Here is a 26,194-nt window from a genome sequence, read left to right as displayed (position 1 = left end):
GTTCCGCTTGCCAGGGTTGCCGTTGGAGCCGGATTATCAAGTCACAATAGCAAGGAAATCCTTTGCTGATTGCATGCATTTTGTGGGAAGCAAACCAGGGGCCTGATACAGAAAGAGTTGCAATCAATCGCAACTCTAAAAATCATTCGCAACTTGATTTTTAACCAATCATCAGCATGCATTTAAGACTTGGGATTGATTTTTTGGCTTGCGTTTAAACGCAACTCTTTCTGCAACGGGCCCCAGGGGCTGTATCAATCTGTAAAATGTTTAGATTTCAAGGCCTCATAACACAAAGCCTTGTAATTGATTGTAATACTATTTATGATTGATTACATTATGTGCAGTCAATTTTTAAAAACAGTTTGAATCACATTAGCAGTCACAAAGCTTTCTGTCACAGAAACATACATGTACATTATAACAGAAGCTTGTTTTGAAAAGCAGACTGATATGACTTCAGTTTCTGATTAGAGTGGAAGTGTATCATTTTCAACATTATCTATTATTATTCCAAAAGTTTTAAAAACTGGGGGGAGGATCATTTGCTTTTGCATGACCCACCTTGTGAATATCCTTCCTGAAGACATAACAAAATGTACCTCTGTCAGGACTTTCAAAAATCTTCTAAAAACTTTAACTCTTAGCTCTTTACGCGCCTTGAGCACTCTACAGAGTGGATTTGGCGCTTTATAAGTCACATTATTATTGTTATTATTATTATTATTATTAAAATTACTTTTCAATTTGTTTTTGTGCTTATCGTATAATTTGGGTGTCTGAATTTGACTCATTAGTAGTCTGGGTATTTTTTTCCTTTTATCTTTTGATATTTGCAATGAAATAAATTGTTGATATCCTAAGAAAATTGTCATTTATAATGCCTTGTTTATGAAAAAATATTTTGCTTCCTATTTTGTTTGATTTACAGGGATAGGAGAAGTACAAATCTCCTTGGTACATACAAGGAATCACATTCAGATGATATTACACAGGTTAGTATTGTGATAACATTGACTATGTAAAGCCATTATTCCAAAATATTATGAAGTGCTGATAGTCAATTTATTTACCCTTTAACAGATAATATTAGTTGCATGTGGAAGAGTTTAATAAATAATTTTGTGGTGAAATGAAGGGAAGGGATAATATGTACATGTATATTATAAACTGACTTTGAATGAAGTCTTTGGTATATTTTTGCCATGTATGTCCAGTGAGAAAGATCATAGCTGGCATTGATTTTTTTTTTAAGTGTGAACTAATTCCTATGAATATATTGTCCATTTTATTTCATCTAAATTCCAACTTTTATAGAAAATAATAAATTCTAAGATGGGATAAAGTTCAGACAATGAATGCCAATCCTATGCATCTGTGGAGGGATTACATGCAAGGAGGGGATACTAGATTAGAAGGTTTCATTCATTTTATTCTAATGATTCTGAAAGATGAGCAAACAAAGTAGTGTGAAATTTAATTATTTGTTGGTGTTGAAGTTTGCAATTGTGCGGCCCAGTAATGCATTGATGAAAGCATGTGAAACATTTGGTAATATATTATGCACATGATTTGTTAGAATTTGTGGTAATAAAAAATTGTATTTTACAAGGCTGAGTGCTTGATTGTAATAAGATATTGTATAAGGTATCATGAAAATATGACTAGAGTCATAATTATCCAATGATATTTCAAAATCATATTTTTAATTGCAAACACCTTCTTTTTCATTCAATATGGGCAGAACAATCCTTTTGTCATAAAACAGGTAAACCAATGTATGCATATATAATGGAGTAATTTGTTGAAAGTATTTTGTTTTTTAACATATTTTTGTTGTGTATTATTGTGTAGATATAAACTTTTTCAGTGTCTGTTTTTTTTACATCTACATGTATTTCCCCTGCTTAGAAATGATAAAGGTATTACAAATTGTAGAGTAATTTAGAGGGAAGGAGAACAAAAACATCTTTTCATTCTGCTCTGTGGTAGCATATTATATAGAAGAAATTTTCTGTTTAATTTCTAATCCTCCCTTTTCTTGTCTGCTCTTCTTCTCTCTGATGATTTGTTATTCATTAAGTATACATTTTTTCCTACCTCAACTAAGTCTGTTATTACATGAATCCTTGATGCAGCTTTTGTTATTAAAAAAAAACAAATTCTCTTCATTCTTCCTCTGTATGATTTATGCATGCATTCAGTGTTACTATTGTGTGACGATGATTCCGATGGTTCACAAAATAAGCCCATTGCTGTCGATGATGACGTCCATCTCCCAGCACACGTCTATTATCTTATCTTATGAATATGATATATTCTAATAAATTATTCACACATTCAACGTGTTAAGCATCTGGCCATTCAAGTCTAATGATAGACATGTGTTAAATGGTGATTAGATGCTTTGTGTACCTTTGTGTACTAGTGCGTCTTTATGTCTGTGATCACCTTGTAAACATGTAAAGTCATTTAAATTGTAATTATTGGCTGATCTTATTTCCAGATTAGTGTGGGGCGGGGGCATAGTTACACCATTTTAAAGGGACTCCCCCCCCCCCTCCCCATCTTTATGTTGTTGAATACCTTGTATACATGTAAAGTCATTGTAATTATCAGCTGATATTTCTCGATTTCAGGATTAGGAGGGGTGGGGGCTTAGTTATACACCATTTTAAAATGACCCCCCCCCCCCAATTTTATATTGTTTAAGATCTTGCATGCATGTAGAATCATTTAAATTGAAATAATCAGTTGATATTTAGATTGGGGGATGAGGAGGAGAGCATTCAGTTTTCAAGGGGATCCCCCTGGAAATTGGAATATATATCATCTAGCAGGGTAGACAAGCAAACTAATTTTAAGTCTGATGTAGATTTAGTTGTAGATAGTAGATTATCTGGACTTGAATTAATCCAGGCTACTAGTGACTTAATTAATGGATGCCTTGTTATCTGCTCTCAGTCAGTGCACTTCTTATTGCTCTTAAAACCATTTTGTGTCAATTAAAGGTCAAGTCCATCCCAACAAAAAGTTTACTTGAATAAGAGAGAAAAACCCAACAAGCATAACACTGAAAATTTCATCAAAATCAGATGTAGAATAAAAAGGTTATGATATTTGAAGTTTCGCTTAATTTCACAAAAAGTTTTTTTCCGGTCTGTATGCAAATGAGGCGTCTGATGACATCATCCACTCACTATTTCTTTTGTTGTTCATTATATTAAATTTGAACTTTTCAAATTTTTCTCCAAATTTTATTTCCTCCCTGAAACTGTGGAATTACCATAAAATTTTCAACGTTTTATGGTTCAGTCACATTGGTCATTATATTGTCAAACCTGTGAAAATTGAAATATTGTATAATTCAAACAATAAAAAACAAAAAATAGTGAATGAGAGACATCATCGACTCTCTCATTTGCATATCACTGAGTTGTGCATATAACTGATTTGTGAAAAAATAAGCAACACTTTAAAATGTCATAACTCTCTTATTTTACATCTGAATTTGATGAAATTTTCAGCGTTATGCTTGTTTGTTTTTTCTGTTTTGATTCAACATTTATCTGGGGTGGACTTGATCTTTAAGCCTGGCTTACACCTTTGCATTCTAAACTGTGTATTGACTCAGCATACTATGCAGCTAAATATTTGGTTGCAATCACACTTTTGCCTACAAGCTCATCAGATCTCGGATAAAGTTGCGTACAGTATTAAAAGCGAGCTAAAACAAGGTAATTCGTGGTAAATCGAGCACTAACGTGGTGCTAATATGTGTCTTGGCCACTCGCTCTTGCTCACATTTGCTCATTTTTGCCACTCGTCTTTTGCTCGTATGAATTTAGGTTGGGTTCTTTTGCGGATGTTTGCAAAGTGTCAAACTAACGAGCTAGAACGCAAGGCCTCTTTGTTAGTCTGCTTATTTACCTTGTATTAGCTTGTTCCATTGCGTTGTGTTTCGTTTTACTGCATGTTGCGTTCATGCAATACCCAGCTGAACACAAGCCCCAAACACAAAGGTGTGAGCCAGGTTTTATAATATCTCCCACTTGTGCTGTAAAATAATGTACACCATATGAATTGCCCTTGCCCTAGAAACATTTGAAGTTAAAGGCTTGTCGTGCAAGGTTACTTTAATAGGAGATAAATATGATTTTGGTTTAATGCAATAATTTTATTTCTTCAGGTCAAATTTCACCCCACCAAATCATCAAGTTTAGCCACAGGATCAACCGATGGGCTTGTCTGTGTGTTTGATACGAGTCAAACGAATGAGGAAGATGCCCTTGTGACGACGCTCAACGCTGAATCATCAGTGGTATGTTACTTTAGTCTTACTATAGCTATGAATAGTCAATCCAATTCCATTCCAATTTCCTTGTGTATATGGAAAAACCATACTTGAGATTTTTATTCTCATTCCATTCTATTTGAACATTCACTATCCCAAGGCTCGACATTAGCGGTGGCCCGGTGGCCCGGGGCCACCAGAAATTCACCTCGGGCAACCATTATTGAAAAAATATTAAGTTTTGGTGGCCCGAATCGGGCAACCAATAATTTTCAGAATAGCGCAATTTTTCTCCCCATTTTGCACGCATTTATCAACTTTCTACAGTTCAAATTGCAAGCCAGTTCGTCATGCGCCCTTTTTGTTGATCTACACACAAACACACACACAAAGTTGGCCTACCGCTATAGCATTACGTAGCTTTTATCCAGCCAGCCGCGCCGGCCGGCTGGCGTGAGCTTTGCATGCTTGAAGCAGCTGTGCGTTAGCAGCCTATTCAGACTCAGGGAGCTGCAATACGAAATGTTGCTGCTAAGAAATCTTCCACAGAACTGTGAAAATCCAAGTCAAAGTCACATTTTACACCAATTAAATGCCCTTCTACAGACCTTTTTGCTAATATCTGGTGTATCCTGATTATTTGCAAGCATTAAAAAGAGGAATCATGACCTCTCTTTTGACTCAAAAAGACCGATTTCCAAATGAAAATAATACACATAAAAACACATAAGTGAGTACATTACAGTCCCACATGTGCATTTGTATGTATGTTGTTACTTGGTTTCTTTCGAAGCTGTGTCTTTTCCAGTCTTTTCTAGCCAAAAATAAACAGACAGTTACTTTCTTTCTTGTTTATAAATGACTTCTTAAACAACTCTTGAGAAAGTAAATACTTTGGGAAGGCATTTCATTAATATGAAATGTGAATTTTTCCAACATTTTGGCAAATTTAGGGAAGGAATTTTCTCACTTTTTTTGCCGTTTTATTATTTTCTTTCATTTTTTTTACAGTGGTTAAACCATTTATACCCATTTATTAATTTTTAATGTTTTTCTTTATATTTTTCGGGCCACCAAACTTTAATATCGGGCCACCAAAAAAAATTATTTGAAGGTTTTGGTGGCCCGAATGGGCCACCACCATAAAAAGTTAATGTGGAGCCTTGACTATCCTCATACAAAGGATTTTGCAATAATGCAAGAATACATTATTTTTACTGAAACATTGTACAGTAATTTACTAATGTGCATTTATCAGGAAATAAAACTAGGATAATTTTTTTATGATTCAAAATGAAAAAATAGAAGCTCAACCTTTTACCTTTTTTCAGTACAAATAAACCGATTGTAAGCAAAACACCCCTCTGAAATAATGATTAAAATTTGAAATATTGAAATTATTTTAGTATAAGAAACATACATTGTTCATAAGACATGGAGTTTGTCATAGGCAAGACTGTGAGTGTCAAAGTAGCCTTCCTTCTTGCCAGTTATCAGGGAAGATTTCTAATAAAGCTGCCTGTACGGGAGGTTGTTTATTGTGATGAATTTCAAATCGATTGGTATGACTGTGTAAAGTGCCTGGAACCTTGTAGTATCCTCCAATGAGTTATTGTATCTAATAAATGTGAATTGCAAATATTAGTCATGGGTAGGTTGTATGCAATAAATGTGACCTTTATGGATAGGTCGATGCCATAGACGGGCTCTAATTTTTATTCTATCAAGACATTTTAGTCAGTGGTGTTAGGGGGACAGGGGAGCATGTCCCCCCCCCCCCCTGCCCAACTTTCAGGGGACATCCTAAAGGGCAGGCATAAAGAAGGATTACAGTAAAGGAAGAAAAAGAAATAACAAAAGCAAGAATTCTGTAGGGAGAAAAAATTGAGTTTACTCTGATGAAGCCCCAAAGAATCAGTGTTGTCAAAAGTTGGAAGGGGGCCTGATTTCAGCGGAAATTCTTTCATTAATACATCACTGTTTAGCCTAGATTGCAATGCTGCACATGTTACATACGTGTATAACTAGCTGGTTTAGGAACCTACATTTTTTTGCTGTTGTGATGATTGTAATAATGATTGTAATGATTTTGATTATGATTTGATCATAACAGAGCCATATTGATTGGTGTGGAACAAATAGTGAATATCTCTACTGCTTAACTCATACGGAAACCATCAGAATATTTGATGCTGTTGAGGTAAATATTCATAGAAATTAGAATCTCAAAATTTTTTTTTTAATTTCATGGTCAAATGGATTTGAATTTGTCAACTTTGTATTTTTGTGCAATTGTTTTTTTAATGATTATTGTGTATTACTTACGTCATATACATATTGTTAAATTTCATGATCACAGTTATGTTCTCCTCATTGCCCGAAAAGATAAATAATGGTGAAAAAATTATTAAAGCAGTTAGATACTAGATTTATACTAAATTATCAAATTGATTAATTCAAAATAAAGAATGGATATAGATTCATAAATAAATGAATACATGAACAAAATAAAAGATAATGAAGAAGGAATGAGAAAGGAAAGACAAAAAAACTCTCTCACACTATCTCTCCATTGAAATTATATTTGATCTATTCAAATTGTCTTTATCCCTCTTTCTCTCTCTCTCTCATCATATCTTTATTTATATCAGGCCATGGGATAGACCTTGGTACTTCCAGATGCTCTTTTGGAATGATTGTTTTTTTAAATGAGAAATGATAACCTGCAGGACTGGCCATAGTTAATGGGTTAAAAAGTTCATTACTACTTGAATTTAATAACACTATTCATTTCCATATGTTTATGTAATGTATGTATTTTCAGTATTGTTAATTTTCCTATTCTTTTTCCCAGTCGTCAGAAATTACCAAATTTGACTCAGTAAGGGAATCATTAAAGGTAAGTAAATGTGTGTAGATTCTACAATTATCAAAGAAGCCATGCAAGAGATCTTGAAAGTGCATATTAGCCCATGGCATATTTAGATATGGTACCCCCCTCCTCCCTGGAGCCAGAATTTTATAAACTGTAATCAACTCTTTCTTAGAATTCTCTCCAAATCCTTGATACTCTTTGCAACGTGTTTGGGAATGGTTGCAGTAATCATTTATTTGTTCATTATAAATTATGTTTATATGTTGTTTATTGTGAAGCATCCTGTAATTTTAGTTTTATCTCTTTAAAAAAGAATTACTTTGCTGCGTGATCATACCTTATAATACTGATGTCTCTACATGGAATTCTGGATTTGATTTACCTTGGCAGAATTTTTGTTTTACCCTTGGTCTGGGTGAAAGAATGCATGAAAAAGCATAACTTGTTTTTGCACTATTTATAAAGCATTAATCAGTTGGTTGCCTTGTTGAATCATTTGTTTGTTTTTCTGTACAGGAGGATCTATGTAAGGTGGACTATCTGGTTGATTGTTTCTATCATTCTGGTCTTAAGTCATTAGTAGTTCTAGGAGGAACAGTAAGGTAAAATGTTGGATCCATTTGGTAGAATTTTTTCATCCTATGTTTTCTTCTCTTTATGTAAATATTTATTCATATTCTTACACATCGGTAAAGTACACATACATTAGAGCAATTCCATGCTGCACCATATGGGACATTTTGACAATATTTTACATCTTTTTATGTGAAAATGAAAGAATATTTTCTTGATTGATTGTGATCCTTGAGAAGTACTAGAAGGGGAACAAGAATGAAGACTTAACTGGACTCAGTTACATATCCTTTACAGTTAAAATGAAAAATATTACCATGTCATTAGGGACTAAAAAAAGGGGAAAAAACATTTTGCATGTGCATGTTCATGTGGTCTAGACTTTCTGAATGACACTTTTTTCTAGTGTTTGAAACTTTCTTAATGATGAGTGTAAAATGATGAATCTGACAAACACATCAATCCAACCCAAAAATATGTTAGATGAATGAGGATAATCACTACAAACATAAATCACCAATGATTTTTTTAGCATTTTATTTGTCAGTTTACGTACATGCATTTGATGTAACAAATGCTGCGATGCTATGATTGATATCCTATCGATTTCAGGTAAAATTTATCATAAATTCTGTTGTTTGTTGGTTACAGCGGTGACTTGCATCTTCTAACTGTTGGAAGAGATAGACTTCATTTTGTACATTCATTGAAAGGAACTCATAAAGGAGTAGTAAGGTGTCTTCACTGGGATGATCAGGTCAGTATAGGGGTTTGAATTTGAAATATGAAAAAAAAATGAAACAGATATATAAATCATACATTGAATGCAAATACATTTTTGAAGTTAATATTCAAATCAAAATAGAATATTGTAAATTCAAAATTCATTAGAATGTAAGAAACCATGATGATGACTATTAATGAGATCATATAATGTGTATAAAGGTAGTATAATACTGTAGATTGCAGTTTATGATATTGGGTAACAAATATATGAATTCATAAAATTGGGGAGACTTCAAAAATATTTAGTGGTAAATCTGCAATTTGAGTTAAAATGAAATATTGTAGTGCTTCATTGATTTACATCCAGAGTTTGGAGGGGGGGTACATAGAATTCATACAAGCATGGTAAAGATAATTATAAAAAAAAGAACTGATTACAATCACTTGATTGCACAACATTAAAATAGATTTATAACAGATGTGTATGATGTTGTTTATCTCTTATTGGGACAATTTTTTCCATGAATTTTGTAATCTGATTGGTCAATTTGTGAGACAGACCCACATTATTATTTAATTTGTCAAATGGGTCAGATGGGTAATATGAGCCCTCAGCTAAATTTAAAATTAACAGAATTACAAGACACTAATCAATAGATGTATAACTTTGGACATTAAAGGGATGGTCAGGGCTGAAAGTATTTATAGCTTGATAAATAGAGTAGAATTCACTGAGCAAAATGCCGAAAATTTCATCAAAATCGGATAACAAATAACAAAGTTATTGAATATTAAAGTTTAGCAATATTTTGTGAAAACAATCGTCATGAATATTCATTAGGTGGGCTGATGATGTCACATCCCCACTTGTTCTTTTGTATTTTATTATATGAAATTAGGTTTATTCAAAATGTTTCCTCCAAGAACTAGAAAAATTGGATTGACAACTGATTTAGTACATTAGATATTTATTGCTGCAACTCCTTTCATTATAAGGGAGACATATTATTCACACAAGTATGAAATAATGAAAAATTTATGATTTTATGTAATAACATAAGAAAACGGAAAGTGGGGATGTGACATCATCAGCCCACCTAATGAATATTCATGACGACTGTTTTCACAAAATATTGCTAAACTTTAAACTTCAATAACTTTATTATTTGTTATCTGATTTTGATCAAATTTTCTTCATTTTGCGCAGTGAATTCTACTCTATGTATTAAGATATAAATATTTTCAGCCCGGACCATCCCTTTAAGCTGGTATTCTTGCAGTGCACCCAGATTCAATACTATACAAATATTGGCTGTTAATGAGGATTACTGTGTAAATTATCATTCCCGAGGTGCTTTTCACACCGGCCCTTCTATCGTCTTGAGGCATGGGTGAGGGGAGTTAGGGTATGGCATCAATAGCTTTAGTTTTACCTGATGTGGTCATCATACTACACTGAGATTTAATCATAGGATCAAACAAATACATGCATACTCAACATCTTCATTTTTGTCTCACCTGCATAGCAGAGTGAGACTATAGGCGCCGCTTTTCCGACGGCGACGGCGGCGGCGGCGTCAACACCAAATCTTAACCTGAGGTTAAGTTTTTGAAATGACAGCATAACTTAGAATGTATATGGACCTAGTTGATGAAACTTGGCCATAAGGTTAATCAAGTATTACTGAACATCCTGCCTGAGTTTCATGTCACATGACCAAGGTCAAAGGTCATTTAGGGTCAATGAACTTAGACCATGTTGGGGGAATCAACATCAAAATCTTAACCTAAGGTTAAGTTTTTGAAATGTCATCATAAATTAGAAAATATATGGACCTAGTTCATGAAACTTATACATAAGGTTAATCAAGTATCACTGAACATCCTGCATGAGTTTCACGACACATGACCAAGGTCAAAGGTCATTTAGGGTCAATGAACTTTGGCCGAATTGGGGGTATCTGTTGAATTACCATCATAACTTTGAAAGTTTATGGATCTGATTCATGAAACTTGGACATAATAGTAATCAAGTATTACTGAACATCCTGTGCAAGTTTCAGGTCACATGATCAAGGTCAAAGGTCATGTAAGGTCAAAGAACTTTGGCCACGTCGGGGGTATTTGTTGAATTAGCTCAGATCTCTGTAAGTGTATTGGTCTAGTTCATAAAACTTGGACATAAGAGTAATCAAGTATCACTGAACATTCTGTGCGAGTTTCAGGTCGCATGACCAAAGTCAAAGGTCAATGGACTTTGGCCATGTTGATGATAATTGTTGATTACCATCATAACTCTGTAAGTATATTGGTCTAATTCATAAAACGTGGAAATACGAGTAACCAAGTATCACTGAACATCTTGTGCGAGTTATAGTAGTTTTCAAAATCAGCACTGCTGCTATATTGAATCGCGTGATGCAGGTGAGACGGCCAGAGGCATTCCACTTGTTAAGGGAATGTTTTAGGATATATTAAGTCATAATCCATCCTTCATGTAAGTGTATTTTGGGTGTTTTTTCTGTTTAGGTATATATATTAGACACCGTTCTCATTGCACTTTCTAAAATTAGTTTACTGGAAACCGGTTCAGGAAACCAGTTTGGAAGATCGTTTTGCTAGCGTTCCCATTTGATCACACGAAAGTGGTTTCCAACATCGCTTCACGTAAAGCGATCTTGTTGCTATGGAAATGCTCTCAGTGGGTTGACACATTTTGCGCGAAATTCAAAACCACGCCGTAGGCATTCTACACCTGTCGTGTGGAGTAGCGTGCTCAAAATGCTTGGAGAATGGTTGTGTCCTCATGCTAAAACCAGTTTACCGTGACAAAGCAATTTTGAAAACTACATCACGAGGTGGTTTTATGAACCGGTTTGGAAGATCGCTTCCAAGATCGTTTCGACCGTTGTCATTACTCGTTAAACTAGTTTCCACTAAACTAGTTTTAGGAAGGTAGTGAGAACGGTGCCTTACATGACTTGGGATATGTTGATTCATCTGAGTAAGTCTGTATCTGAATTTCATTCTAGACGGAGACATTGATCACAGGGGGAGAAGATTCTGTGGTATCGTCGTGGCAACCTGATAGGAATGCCAATCAGTCATCAACGAAGAAGAGCACACCAGCACCGACGAGTAGGATTCGGCAAGGAAGGAGAGCAGAGAAAAGAGGCTCACCGGTCAAGGTAATGATGTACAAATGTTGTCATTGATGTAGCATAAAATGGGAACAAAAAATTGAAAGTTTGAGAAAATTCAGACATTGAATATAAGAAGTTTTTTTCTTTAGAATTACCTAACTTTTCTTGAAATTATTTCAAATTGGCATATTGGACAAGTGTTTTACTCTAAAAGTGAAGATACATGAATACCATTTTTATAGAAAATAAGGGAGAAAGAAAATAATTGGGAAGATTACTTTTAAAATTAATGATAGAGCATAAAGAAGTGTTAAATTGTGAATTTGAAAGAAAAAAATTAAAATGACACAATTTGAAGTATCTGATTTTATATAAATTAAGTTGTTAAAATTCTCAGTATATTTGATAACAATATTTTGTTTATTTTATTGATGCTGAAAATCTAAGGATGCAATATGTTATCAGAAATATGATCGCATTCTCTCTACTTTGTGCATTGTTCTGCATCCCCCTTTGCTCTGTATCAAATATGTTATTCTCTGTCTTGTTGACAAATATTTACCCACATATTATTATCACAAAAAATTATTTTTCATTCATTGTGCCATTTGATTCAATGCAAGTAGATAAAGTATTTAGCTTGCCTAGTTTCTTTTTTTTTGTATTCTGTTTAGTTTCAATCTAGTTGGTTTGAAATATTTATCAATGCACCCCCACAAAAATACCCACTCATAATCAATGGATAAACATTAAGTAAAGGTCATTATCAGTGGCATGGTCATTCACTTTCAGATATTATAGAGACAGAAATTTAATACAATCCAAACCATGAACTTCATTGTATTTAATTGAAATCAAAATACATCATAGACACAATTCTGATGAAATAGTGCTATGAAATATTAGGTTTTGTCTGCACAATCAAGCATTTGTTGTGTAAACTTGCTAGCACGGGATATGGATATTGTCTTTGTTATGTGTTTTCTGGCATTGTTGTTTACAATGGAAGCTTTAAAGTACAGCTCAGGTGACTAGATCTTGTCATGTCTACATGCTTTTGAAAAAATTAACAGATGAAAAGATCTTGGATCTCGTCATGTCTGCATCCTTTAGAAGAGATGGACAGATGTCAAATCTTGGATCTCGTCATGTCTACATCCTTTAGAAGAGATGATGAGGTGGCAAGATCTGAGATCTCCTTGTCTCTATATCTTGTCATCTGATATCATCTTGACTAAATGATGTAGACACAATAAGATCCAATATCTTGTCATCTGATCATCTAGACATCTTGGTGGCACTTTGAAGCTTCTTTACTCTACTGTTCTTGTTCTGCACATATTTTCTTGCTTGCTTATGATTTTTTTTTCTTTTCTTTTTCTTTTGTTATTTATCCTTTCCTGTCTGCTACTACCATCTATCTGCAGAGCCAACCTGAGAAAATTGCCAAAAGACTACAGAGGATGAAAATACAGCATGGATCAAAACCATATTCACCCTAAACCTGAAATCAAAACACACTAGTTATCACTCATGTCTCAATGTTTGGTTCTGTCACCTTTTGGCTGCTCTGTAAATGTGTCTTATATGTATTGTAAATTTTTATTGTTAAAGGAATGTGCAATATCAAATGACATTTTTTTCAGTTTCATTGTCAATTGCTTTCCTGATATTGAATGAAAGGTTACTGCACTATCACAATTAGAATCTCTTCAAATTCTTGATTTTAAACAGTACCTATTAAATTGAAATATCACTTTGTAGAATCTGGAAGGTTGCTTGAGCTTGCCAGATATAACAACTGGCAATGCATGCAGACTGCTAAGTAGTTAAAATACTTATATCCATGAACTTGAGAATGCTAGTGAAATGGTCCATTCTTTTCAGATCTCACCCTGAAAAGGGGATTTTTTTGTCAATAATGATGATGTAAGATTTCAGTGTAAATGTTGGTCATACGTGGTATTGTATGTGGTGCTGTACAAATGTTTGTACAGTCATACCTTGTAGAGTGTCTCTATAGATGTTCACTGTATATGTATACTTGTATTGTATGGTTCTCATGTGAGCTATTTATCCTAAGATTCTAATTAATCTTGATCAAATATATTGATATAGGCTTAATACTGCTTATGAATATTGATGGTTGTAATGAATTCATATTCCCTTTTTTTCATTCTAGCATCAGAATTGTCTCAACACTATTATTCCCAACACTATTATTCCCAACACTATTATTCCCAATTTAGACAAATATAAATGGAATAGGGGTCTTATACTATTGTATTTTGAATTTCTTTTGAATTAAGGAATTCTGGCAGATATTTTTGTGATTTTATTGCACTTGAATATTTTCTTTAAATTTTCTGGCGTAACACATTTGGATATGTTCACACCTACTATTAACTCACATAACACTGTATCACTGTGCATCCATATTTTGTTTAGATTAGAATGATCAGAATTGTTTTATTTCAAATTTTCGATTCCATTTATCACTAGCATTTTATATTATTGGGGACAAGAATTTACAGTCAACCCTTCGTACCTCTTATTCAGTCAAGTTATACAGAAAGATTGACTATTTTTGTTTGTCAACGATTCCATGATTCATAATACAGGGCTGGTCACAATGTTGCTGGAGTTGCTTTCAGTTCTTCTTAAGTCCTGGACCTAACAAGCCTAAGCCGAGTGTTGTGATAACTGGACAACCTGTCTAGACCTGGACTAATTAAGACATGATTCTGATCACTGGACAGCTTTTTCTAATTATGCAGATGTCCTGGACCAAAATGAATATAAGACTGTGATATACTGGACAACATTAGTCCAGGACCAATGGTTTAAGGGGTGTGATCATTGAAGATCATGTCATTATTCAGAAGTCCTAGACCACATGAACATGCACACAAAATGAATTGATGAGCCAATCTGTCGGGTTCATATGGATCTGTAACCAAATAATTGAGAGTGAATGTAAGAAACCCTGTCTCTAGTTCAATTTCATGAGAAATGCTGGTAATTACTAACTGAAGAGAAAAATCTGGTGCAATACTTACCATGTGATACTGGGTTATTAACCTGTTAAGTTATAGCCTGAGAAGTTAAACATTATTCCAGAGGTATTATTTTCAATTATTTGATGAGTTTAATCCATTTGAAATATATATAATGAATGAAAGAGGAAACATTGAATGATATCAAACAAGATTGTTGTCTGCTAGTTTCTTTCATCCAGAAGAAGCCATATAAAATCCTCTTTTTTTTTCAAAAACAAAAAAATTACTACTGATCTTGAATGTTTTTTAATGAGGATAAGAAAAAAAATACTATTATGCTACATGTATTTGTTCTCATTTACTTATTTACAATCAATGTATTTTAATTTTCATACCATGTTCTTTGAATTAGCAGAGTTGTTTATTCACATATTGGCTGATTATTTAGGTTGCTTTTGTGATTCCGAATGAGTCAGATGTGATTGAATTAAGCTGATGTAGTCCATTAATCTCAATTAATATTCATTTACACACTAAGCTAAGTAGCTATGTCAGCTGTCCTCTTCATTACTTCAGCTTAACCATTTTTTTACAAGTGAGTATTTTAATCAATGTAGGATACAATGACTAATCAGTTTATATTGTGGATTCTGAATATATCTAGAACAAAGACTTTTAATACTCAATCTCTCATTGATAATACTATTATATATTAAGCAATTCTATGTGTTTTCAATTTGTATACATTCCTTGAGTTTTTGAGGCATTATCGTATGAATTCAGTCATCTAGTGTAATCAATATGACTGAGTAATACAATTAATGTGGTATATTGATTTGAAGTCTAGTTGTATTCTGTATTTTCTAATTATTCACATCCATATAGGAGGCAGGCTGATCCCTCCCTCTAAAAAAGGTATAAGTTTTCAATGACCATGTGGACTGCAGGTCAAGAAGCTATTGTTATTACTTTTTGGTAGAAAGTAAAGTATTTATGTTCCTGTGTTATAAAGCACGAAGACCATGGTTTGAGCTGGCCCATTTTGGCGGGGGCACTGTCACCTCTAGAATTTGATAATTTTGCAGTGCTTCCCTTAAAATCATCTTGTATAAGAATGGCCTTTAGTATTTTCAATAAGGTTATTTCAAAGCATGAGCAGACTCAAAATACATTAAAAATTTGGTAAAAAAATTAATGATCTTGGTGTCAATTAGCTCGGAAAATAATGTCCACATTCCACAGGGTTTAGAAAAAAAAGCTTGTCACTTTTTATATATCGTTTAAGCATTTCTGAAGTTGAATTGTATTATTGTTGTATGAACTGCACCTCCATTATGAATTTATGTGATCAATTATTTTGTACCCTCTTCTATGAAAATCAATTTCAATTCATCAATGCAAAATACAATCATTATGATCTTTTAAAATATAATATGTTTAATCTCTTGCCACTCGTGGACATAAGTTTGCATTTTTATTATTGCTGATGTTTTATTGTTTCGGTGTTATTTTTATATATGTTGTGTGTTTTAACTTGATAATATTTGCATTTTCTTTTTGATTGGGTTAAAAGGATTTGATAATGATATGTTCTTTTCTGACTAGTGTGTGATAAATGTTTGAAATCCTAAAAATGGATCTCCATATTTCACCATAAATCATCCTGTTAAGTTATGGATTAATTAAGCTTGTTAATTCAGTTCTTTTTATCCATTTTTCTACCATAGTTTCAGGACACATTTTAACTTTTTCATCAATAGAGCTAGAACCATAGCAATAAGGATTTAGTAATAAACATGAAACAGCCAGGATATTATTTTTATTTGAATTACATGATAGATTGTTAGATCCTGGACAAATTTGATAGTTTTATACAAAATTATTGATATTGTCTCGGTCATTATACCCCTCTCTATATACCACTGCACCACCATACATTTTGCACCCTCCTTTCCCCTACCCCTTCCCCACCCTTCTTTCCCCCACCCTTTCCCCACCCTCCCAAGTTATCATCGAGTGATGTGTAACTAATCTGTGAAAACTTAATTTAATTTAATACCAAAAATACATTTATTCCATCGTTGTATTGACCGCAGCATCTAGGTAATTATGTCCGTCTTCTATTTCATCTCCCCTCCACTTCTTTGACCTTTCCTTTCTTGTCTCCCCTTCTAAGTTCCCTCTTCTCTCATTATCTTCTTCGCTTCTTTTCTTTTCCCTTCTTCCCTTCTCTTCTCCCTGCCCCCTACTCTTCTCCCATTCTTCTCTTCCCCCTTCTTTTGCCCTTTCCCTCCTATTCCCACTTGAGTCATAACCGTTTTGTGATAAAGCTTCCTGATAGTACAAACACTTGAATGTTGAATTCCAATTCTGTTTGATCAGTCGATATTCTCAATATCAAAATAGAGCAACCTGTCAAGTCCAAAAGTAGAGGTTCTCTCTTGTTACTCTACACCCCCCCCCCATTCTCCCCCCCCCCCTTCCCATTAATTTCCCCTCACCTCCCTTTTGCCACAATGTTTTTTTATTATTGTTATTACACTGTGTATTTAAAATGGCTTTGTAATAAACCTCCTTGGTTGTACAATTTTATTTGAAAAATTCCAATTCATAAGTTCCATTTCGATATATTTTTTCAGATTTTCTGTCAAGATCGAAAGATTGTTTTCCTCATTTTTTTTTTTCAATTTGCATTTGGATACTTTTTATATACTATTTCTCTCTATTTTTCAGTAAATTCAAATCAAATTTATTCACACCATCATTTGTTTTGTATGGGAATTTCTTGTTGATTTGAAATCATTAGGTCTTCCAGTAAGTAGGAAGATAGCATTTTACTGCAAGAAATGGGGTGCAGGAGAGAGTGAAAGCTTGTCTTCAATATTTAGAGGTTGGTGAAAACTTTTCATGGTCATGATCTCCCCTAATCAAGTAATGTTGTTGTACTTGTTCTCCTTATTGGTTCTTTTTTTCATATCTTACCACCTGGATAAAAAAGCTTTGAATTTCTTGAGGATTATGTAAGTCAAATGAAATCTATTTGTAGTTTGAATCTTTGGTTTCAGCTGTATTATGTGTTTCTTAAAGAATCAATTTTCCTATTATGACATGTAATTGTATACATTCTATGATGAGATGGAATATTTATTGTCATTGAAAAATATGTACAGATGTAAGTATGTTATCTATTTTGATTTTATATATTCATATCACTTATCTAAAGAAACAAATATTCATGTATTTGATAGTATATAGAGAATATTATACTTATCCACTTGTATGTATGTATACAAGAAAATCATTGTAAGATGTCAATATATATCACATTCAAATGATACACAGTTTTTAATTTTATTACAGTACATTTTTAGATTATTCTATTCAGTCATCAAAACTTATACACTTGGCCTGTTCCCTTTTTTCTAAAAATGTAAAATTCAAACCCTTTCAACTTAGAGATTGTATTGAATCAGTTGGTGATTTCAAGTTTGTTGTTGGTGTTCAGAGTTTGAATCTGGCTGCCTGACTGACCATGGGTTAAAAAAATGATTCCAATCATATTGATATCTTAATACTGAGATTTTAAGTTCTCTGTTTGGTGTAAAAATCTGCTTAACACCAACTGTCAACACCCAACTTGAATCACCCTGTTATACTTTTTAAAGATTGATTTCTATTACACATTCATCTTCATACACACATATATAAGTTATCATAACTACAATGATAAACCATTTATAGATTTTGTTCCATGAATATTTTTGTAAAGGCCACCGCACATCGTATGATTGGTCAGTGACCCAATTTTGGAATAAAATGTCGTAAAATTCTATGTGAATATTGAAACATGGAACATTTTAATGTTTAAAGTTTTAAAACATCATACAAATACTAATGTTCAAATCTGTGACTATGCTACCATCTTTATTAGAGTAAAAGTGAATAGAATATTTAGTCGTAATGACATATAGCAGTCGAATGATTGGCTACGATTCTGTGTTAATTTTGCTTTTACTCCAAAATAAAGGCTAGCTATCATACAAAATTGTTACACAAGTTTTCTTACACTTAATTTTAACCTAAAATATACTGGTACTTTATGTTCATATTTTCAGAAAATTAACAAAATGCGATTTGTTAAAAAATTGGATAGTGGACCAGTTGTTAGGTGTGCGGAGACCTGACACAACATAATGAAAGACTGATGACCCTTTCTTAGGTATTAAATCAGATTCTCATTTCATTTGATTTTCCATTAGTTACAGTTGAAATCCAATCTTTTTAGTCACAGATCGCAAACATCTTGATGGAAAATTCAATATTTTTTCGAAATTTGTTTTAGGGTCGTAAAAAATGCATTACCATTGTATTAATACCGAAATCTCCAGCGTTGCCAGGTGTATGATTTATCATAATTGTACATTGTAAAATTAATAATTTTTAAAAAGGGCAAATGAATGATAATATCAACAATAGTATTATGTTTTGCATCATAGACATGCAATTCATAATGATTTTGATTTTGGTAAAAAATTTGTTCGCATATAATTTTGAAAGACCTTTGCGTTCCATAATCAAATAAAAAATTAGATGACAATCAAAATAAACACTTGGTCTAATTTCAAAATGGAATATACTCAGGATCGCATACAGTACACCATCTCACATTCACTCTGGTATTGTTTCTCCTATGAATAATTGGTATGTAGTGTGGTATGATAATTTTCTTTAAAAAAAAACCAATAATTTTTAGTTTGGTATGATAATTTAACATTCTGAACCTGGCAAATCTGGGTATTTTATTTAGCCAAAGAAAGGGTCACCAGTTGTTCATTAAATGGTGCAACAATCAACTTTATGAAATTGCCCCCTGTATTTAATTTCTTGGAGCCCCTCAATGAACACCAGTCATTTAAGCAACAAGATAGATTGCGTTAAGTGTCAAAGCTATAAATTGTTTTAATACCATAATTGTATTTCCATTATCATGATAATTAACATTTTATTAGATAGGCAAACCATGACGTCTTCTTCAAATCAACTTATGTAATAAAGTGTTCTAATGATTGATGTACTGATGTGCATTTTTTTAAACAATATATATATAAATTAAGTTATATTAAAGGGGTTCATTACAACAGTATTTGCATTGATCTTTGATTGTTAATGTATTATAATCACACAGAGAAATATTGATATTGAGATCAGCTATGAAAACATTTGAAAATTCATTATACTAGCATACGAGATCGATATTTAAAAGCATAAAGATCTTTGAAAAAAATACATGAAATAAATAGATATATGCCTTTGTGTTGATTTCAAAAAATATATTATATTTCTTAAATACATTCATTCTTTCTGCTTCAGTTGTTTGAGTTTATGTACAAATAAAAAAAGAAACGCATATTATTCAAATAATGTGTATTTTGAAATAAACATAAAATCTATAATTGTTATTGTTTATTTCTCTTTATTTCTTAGTACATGTAAAATTTGCGCGCTTGTGTGTGTATATTATGTCTTTATCAAAAAAAATGTAAGAGCGACAATTCTTTTGTGTAATCAGAAACAAATAATAATCAGAAACAAATAATTTTTTATTGACAGCCACTTTTTTCTTAGGTATGGACGAGGGACCTAATTGAAACAAGATGCCCGCCCGCCTCCTTCTATTCTCTCTCTTGTTTCTTTTATTTCTCCTTCACCTCTTCCTTCTCGTCTTATGCATTTTTTTTAATTTCCCATCATTTTCCTCTTACACCTCATATTTCCCCTCTATCATCCTTGTATACATTCCCTATTTGTCCCGCCGTTTAGGCTTCTTATTCGTCTTTAATCTCACATTTCTTATCCTCCTGTGCTGCTCCTCTTCCTCCTCCGTTTTCCTCCTTTTTTTCTTCACCTCATCTCCCTCTTACTCTCCTACAGTGTTATCCTCCTATTTGCCCGCCGTTTAGGCTTCTTATTCGTTTTTAATCTCACATTTCTTATCCTCCTGTGCTGCTCCTCTTCCTCCTCCGTTTTTCTCCTTTTTTTTTCTTCACCTCACCTCCCTCTTACTCTCCTTTAAAGTTATCCTCCTTTATTTCCCATCCCCCCCTCCCTTTTTGTATTCTATATGTCACATCTTTTCTTTCTGATTTTTTCTCCTTTTCCTCCTCTTCTTCCTCTGATCACCTTGCTAAATTAATATATCTCCGCATCCTATTCTTCCTTATCTCTTCGCATGGGATTGTTCTATGGTCCTGTATGCAAAAATTCGTCTGGGGGCGTATGTCATTTTCTTCAGGTTTCGAGAGTGATCTCCTTTTTTTTTCAAGGAGTTCGATCGATCTGAGAATCAGAACAAAACAATTACCTTCGCTCATCATGACTTGATGCTAAGAAGGGAGGTGTTTTTTTGGTCCACGCATGGATGATGGGAGGGGCATATTCGAGACCAGATCACCAAGAGCCGAACTTCAAATCTATGAGTTATTGATTTTGAAATATAAGAAATAAATGAAATAAGCATGGCTGTGAAAATATTTAGTACCGTCACGCAACACGATGTTGTCGCAACCAGTTAACTTTGCAAGAAATCGATTTTGCTTTTAATTATGACGGTTAAATTTAACGATTGTTTATAAGGATGAAATCAAAATCTTGTCATTCTTAGTTTATTAGACAAAGATGAAGAAGAAGAAGATGATGATGATGATGATGATGAATAAGGAGGAGAAGTTAATATAAAAAGTGGCATTTGTATAGATGTACAATTTTAGTCAAATGCTATCGATTATTTGTCTTTCATGATAAATTAACAGTGATAAAAAGTCTTGTCGAATTTAATAGTTACCTGTTCCAGGTAACTACTTTTAAAATAGTTTTTCAACGATCATGCGTTTAAAGACTGAATAGTTGATCAATTACATTATTTCGATGGGAATAATGTTCTTCTGCTATCTTGGAAATGGTTTATGACTAGACAATAGCAGTTCACCGATGACGCAGCAAGCGGTATTCATATTATATTGAAATCGTCTTCTGTAAATATGACTAGCTCTTCACGATTCATATAACTATTTGAATCACAATGAACCCACGACAAAGAGCCTTGTTCTCTTCTTACGTAACGTCTCTTTTCATGCTTCCCATCCCTTTTATCTACCAAGGGGTTTCTTTTCATCTAGATCGCTGAATATAGACAATCAATGAGGTCCATTTTTTCCCCTCCCATCCACAAGCAACAAAGGCAGATTACCTGGCATTGTTGAGCAGAAGAAAGGTAGAGGCTGTATTTTGTTTACCTGGGTTGTTCTTCATAATAATACCCCTTCTTTCCAAACTATACCCCCTCTCCCTCTTTCCACTCTTTCATTTCCCTTCCACCTTGCTTTGATGTATTTTTCGTTCGTAAATTTTCTTTGGTGTGGGCCTGAAATAAATACCATTTTGCAAACTTCTCCATCGTCTTTTACCACAAAGCTCCTTTAGAAGAAATATGTGTTTGGTTTCATTTATGTTCTTCACTTTCATGCACCCCTCTCCATCCTTCCATTCTATTTCTCGATCCTCTACTTCCTCCTATTCCTTCTCCTCCTCCTCTTCTTCTTCTTTGTCTCCTCCTTCTCATCCTCCTTCTTCTTCTTCTCCTCCTCCTCATCCCCCTTCTTCTTCTTCTTCTCCTCCTCCTCCTCATCCCCCTTCTTCTTCTTCTTCTCCTCCTCCTCCTCGTCCTCCTTCTTTGTCTTCTACTTCCTCTATTTCCTCTTCTTCTCCTTCTTCTTCTTCCTCCTTCTTTATTCTTCTTCTCCCAGTTGATAATTTTCTCCATCCCTTCTTATTTATATGCATATATTTTACTCTCCTTTTCTTGTTGTTCCTTCATAAAGCTATTAATACGATTTGTTGGGGTTAACGGTGATATTGTGGTTCTCAATCCGTCTAGTCGCACTGAAGACCGTTCAACCTTGTAAGAATATAACGGGAGTTATTAACATTGTACTGGACATGAATTGGATCGATGTTAACAAAAAACAGCGGTTTAGAAGTAAAGATCGGGCGTGAAGACAATTGATTTTATTTTTAAAGCCCAGAGAGGAAGGACTTATAGGCTTCTTGACAACGTCTTTGTTGCCGGCGGACAAGAAAGTTAATTGTAATTGGCAGTTGCAGCAACAATATACAATGTACAGTTGTATGAAATGAAAATGATGGTAACATTAGGCAATTTACAGTCTGAGTTGTTTAGAGAAAAACATTTGACTCATTAAGTACTAAACCATGAAGGTATCAATGCCCTACTTTAGCCATGTCTAGGGCCGACAACAAAGCGATTGTATTTTCGATATCACAAATATAAATTAGGTTCAGCCTACATTGAGACCTGAACCTATTACTTCTTTACGAAACAAAAGTGGGGTTTTTGTCAATATTGCAGTGTTAGAAAATGTTATTCATATCTTTATTTGCTTTTGGTATTTGCATGCTATCTCAAAATCAGAAAGACTAGAGAACCAATTTTACACCAGAGAAAGACCATAGAGATGGGCTCGAAAGAGCCTGATTCCTACACATTTAAAAAGAGGGTGTTGTATTGAAACAAAATGGTGCAAGCAGGGTGTTGGGAGCCTGGTGTGAGTGAGGGACTACGCTGTTGTAAATGGAAAGGAACGAGAAATAGGCCAGATAGTATTACAAGAACGCCATTGGACATTAAACTAACACCATTAAACTGGTGTAAGATTCTGGTTGTGGTAGCACCTGTGATATTTTTTAAACACCAAATTTTTTGCACTATAGGCCTATACTCCAAATTAGGCTAAAGGTTTTTTGCAAGAAAAGGTTTCATGCAGTTAAAAAAAAACGGATAGGGCATCTTTACGTCATAAACCAAGACCTTAAAAGTTCTTTCTTCTATAGACAAAAAAAAAATAGAAAAAAAAAATAACGAAATCTATTGTGTGATTTGTGAGGAAACATGGGGAGAAGCTCGGAGTAAAATTTGGGGCAACAAAAATTTAATTGTATACGTCGTATTGACTAGCATTATAGTTTGTTTTTGTTTTTTGTTTTAAAGAATTGTGAAACTTTAAGAGATTTTCTCTTCATGTATTTAAGATGAATTAATTCTTAATAGGTCTGGTGGTCCTCTTAAACTTATTTTTGGTATAAGTCCCTTTTTACCTCAATTGTGTTAATGTTGACTTTAAAAGTCCTTCTGATTCAGTTAAATGGTAAGAGATTTGTTTTACTGTGTAAACCTTTTCAAATAATTACGTCATGAAGGCTTGATAAGCCAGTGAAATGGACAGGCATACCCGGGGGGGGGGGGGGGCTTTTCACCCAAGGCCCCCCACCCTCGTTCAAAATATGACAATTTTTTTCACTTAGAAGCAAAGCCATTATTCATCCAGTAATCATTTCTTTTCTATAGTTAAATTGTCCCAGGATAGACTATATTTATGCTCCTGACGATATTTTGCTCATCATTCTGAACACTTTGAAAGAAGAATGAAACCTTGTTGAACTTGTTGAAAGTGACAATTAAAAAGAAAAAAATGTGTAATGGGACATATTATTATGGGAGAATGTTCAAGTGTAATATCACACATCTTCTTTTCATCGCAAACAAGGTGTCTGTAACATAAGTGATCGAAAAAGTCAAATGTTAATAACTTTTATAATTTATTCTAGTTTTCTAAACTTTTATTGAATTGGTCTTAATCTTTTTTTTGTACTGTCAACTGGTGTCATCCTCCTTTAATAAATAAATATTTTCCGAGGAAAAATGAGCATGAGCTATACGAAGTAAAAAAAAGTACTGTTAAATCAAAATATTTTCATATGCATGTTTATTTAGAAACCTTTGCCTGTGCCCATTTTCATTGAACTGATCACGGGGATATTTCTCTTTCGCTTCAAGTTCAGTAATCGTAGTTTGGTATTTTGATGTGGCACTATATTATTTATGACATCTATTCCCTCTACAGCAACAAAAGACACCCCCCCCCCAAAAAAAAAAAAGTAGGGAAATAAAGATAAATTTCGTAACAAAAAAAAAACAACTATCAACATATCTGTTATTTGACTCCGAGGTATGATATATTTTGTCCATGATCTTCCTTCCGCTCACGGTCCTAGACCATTAGTGACAGACTTTTTTTTTTTTCAATTAATCATTTTTAACCATGAAAGAAAATATTAAATGATCACTGAAACCTGTATTTTAATTAGAACAAACAGAACAGTAAAAAGGGAACAAATTAAACACAATAACTTCATACCAAACAATTAGAAAGAGTCCGAAAGAAATGCCACGTACTGTATTAGCCAAGGAAGGTAATTAAGTCAACTGCAATGAAGCAAGTTAACTTAACTGATCAATAATAATAAGACAAAAAACTAAAGTGAATTACAAAAAGTAAGTTATAATGCAGGGGCCGCGGAACGGTTTTGAAAGTGTGTGTGTGGGGGGGGGGGGCTGACCAGCATGCAAAAAATAAAAATCAGATGTAATTTTTATGTTTTTGTACACGGCTTTGGAAAAAAAAATGGGGGGGGGGCTGAAGCCCACCCAGCCCACCCCCCCCCCGTTTCTGCTGCCCTTATAATGGGACCAAGTAAAGTAAAATCAAAGTAAAGTAAACAAAATAAGCTATTAAACTATAAACTCAAATAATTATGGCGGAATGTAGTTGTACATGACTTTATAAGCCCTATAGTTTTGTAAGATTTGTAAGTCTTAGATTTTATTGACTCTACATATGAAGAGTTTAGTTGCAAAAGGGCTTAGGTCCTCTTTGGACCATTGCTGAGAAAAACCATGTTTTTTATTCTCACTTACTGCAATATTCTTATGAGAAACTAAATTGTCATGATGTACTACCCTATCATGTGAACATAAAATTGGGTATATAAAAGAAATCTACCTGTCTTCAATTTTTTTCTATAAATTCTTTTAAAAATTATCATTGTGGACCTAAGCCCTTTTGCAAGTAAACTGAAATGAATCCAATCTATTTTGATTAAAAAAGTGATTTTTCTTTGCCACTTTTTTCACGTTTTCATGTAAATTTCAAATTTTCTTTGTTTTCATCAAAGGACTAAAAATTTAGAGGTTTTGAGACAGAAAACAATAAAATTTATGAACAATGGACCTAACCCCTTTTGACAAATAAGGTCTTCAGAAGAGTTTGTTTGCAAAAGGGCTTAGGTCCACTCCAAGAAAATCATTTTTTTTAATTCTGCTATATTGTATATTCTTATGCGAAACTAAATTTTCAAGATTCCCTACCATGACAACATGAAATTGGGTATAAAAGAAATCTACCTTTCTTCATATTTTTTAAAATATTCTTTTCCAAAAAAATTCGGTGTGGACCTAATCCCTTTTGCAACTAAACTGAAATGGACCTAACCCCTTTTGAAAAAAGTGATTTTTCTTTGCCATTTTTGATCACTTTTAAATAGGAATTTCAACTTTTCTTTGGTATCATCTTATAGAGCTACTAAAAATCTATACATTGAGACCAAAAAATCAAATTTGATGAAAAATGGACCTAACCCCTTTTGCAAGTGAGCTCTTCATATATGAGAT

General features: G+C 33.4%; 1 protein-coding gene across 1 annotated transcript; it reads left to right on the top strand.

The window, feature by feature from the left end:
• Positions 1-914: 914 nt before the first annotated feature.
• Positions 915-20,063, top strand: LOC129268883 (WD repeat-containing protein 89-like; the record flags this gene model as incomplete). Its single annotated transcript, XM_064095381.1, has 9 exons — positions 915-995; positions 1,745-1,768; positions 4,190-4,321; positions 6,408-6,494; positions 7,149-7,193; positions 7,686-7,771; positions 8,394-8,499; positions 11,501-11,656; positions 13,039-20,063. Coding segments are annotated over 9 exons (792 nt in total), but the record flags the coding sequence as incomplete, so codon positions are not given.
• Positions 20,064-26,194: the final 6,131 nt, after the last annotated feature.

The sequence above is a fragment of the Lytechinus pictus genome, chromosome 2 (assembly GCF_037042905.1).
Source record: "Lytechinus pictus isolate F3 Inbred chromosome 2, Lp3.0, whole genome shotgun sequence".
Classification (NCBI taxonomy): Eukaryota; Metazoa; Echinodermata; class Echinoidea; order Temnopleuroida; family Toxopneustidae; genus Lytechinus; species Lytechinus pictus.
This window is presented reverse-complemented; position numbering and strand designations above follow the sequence as displayed.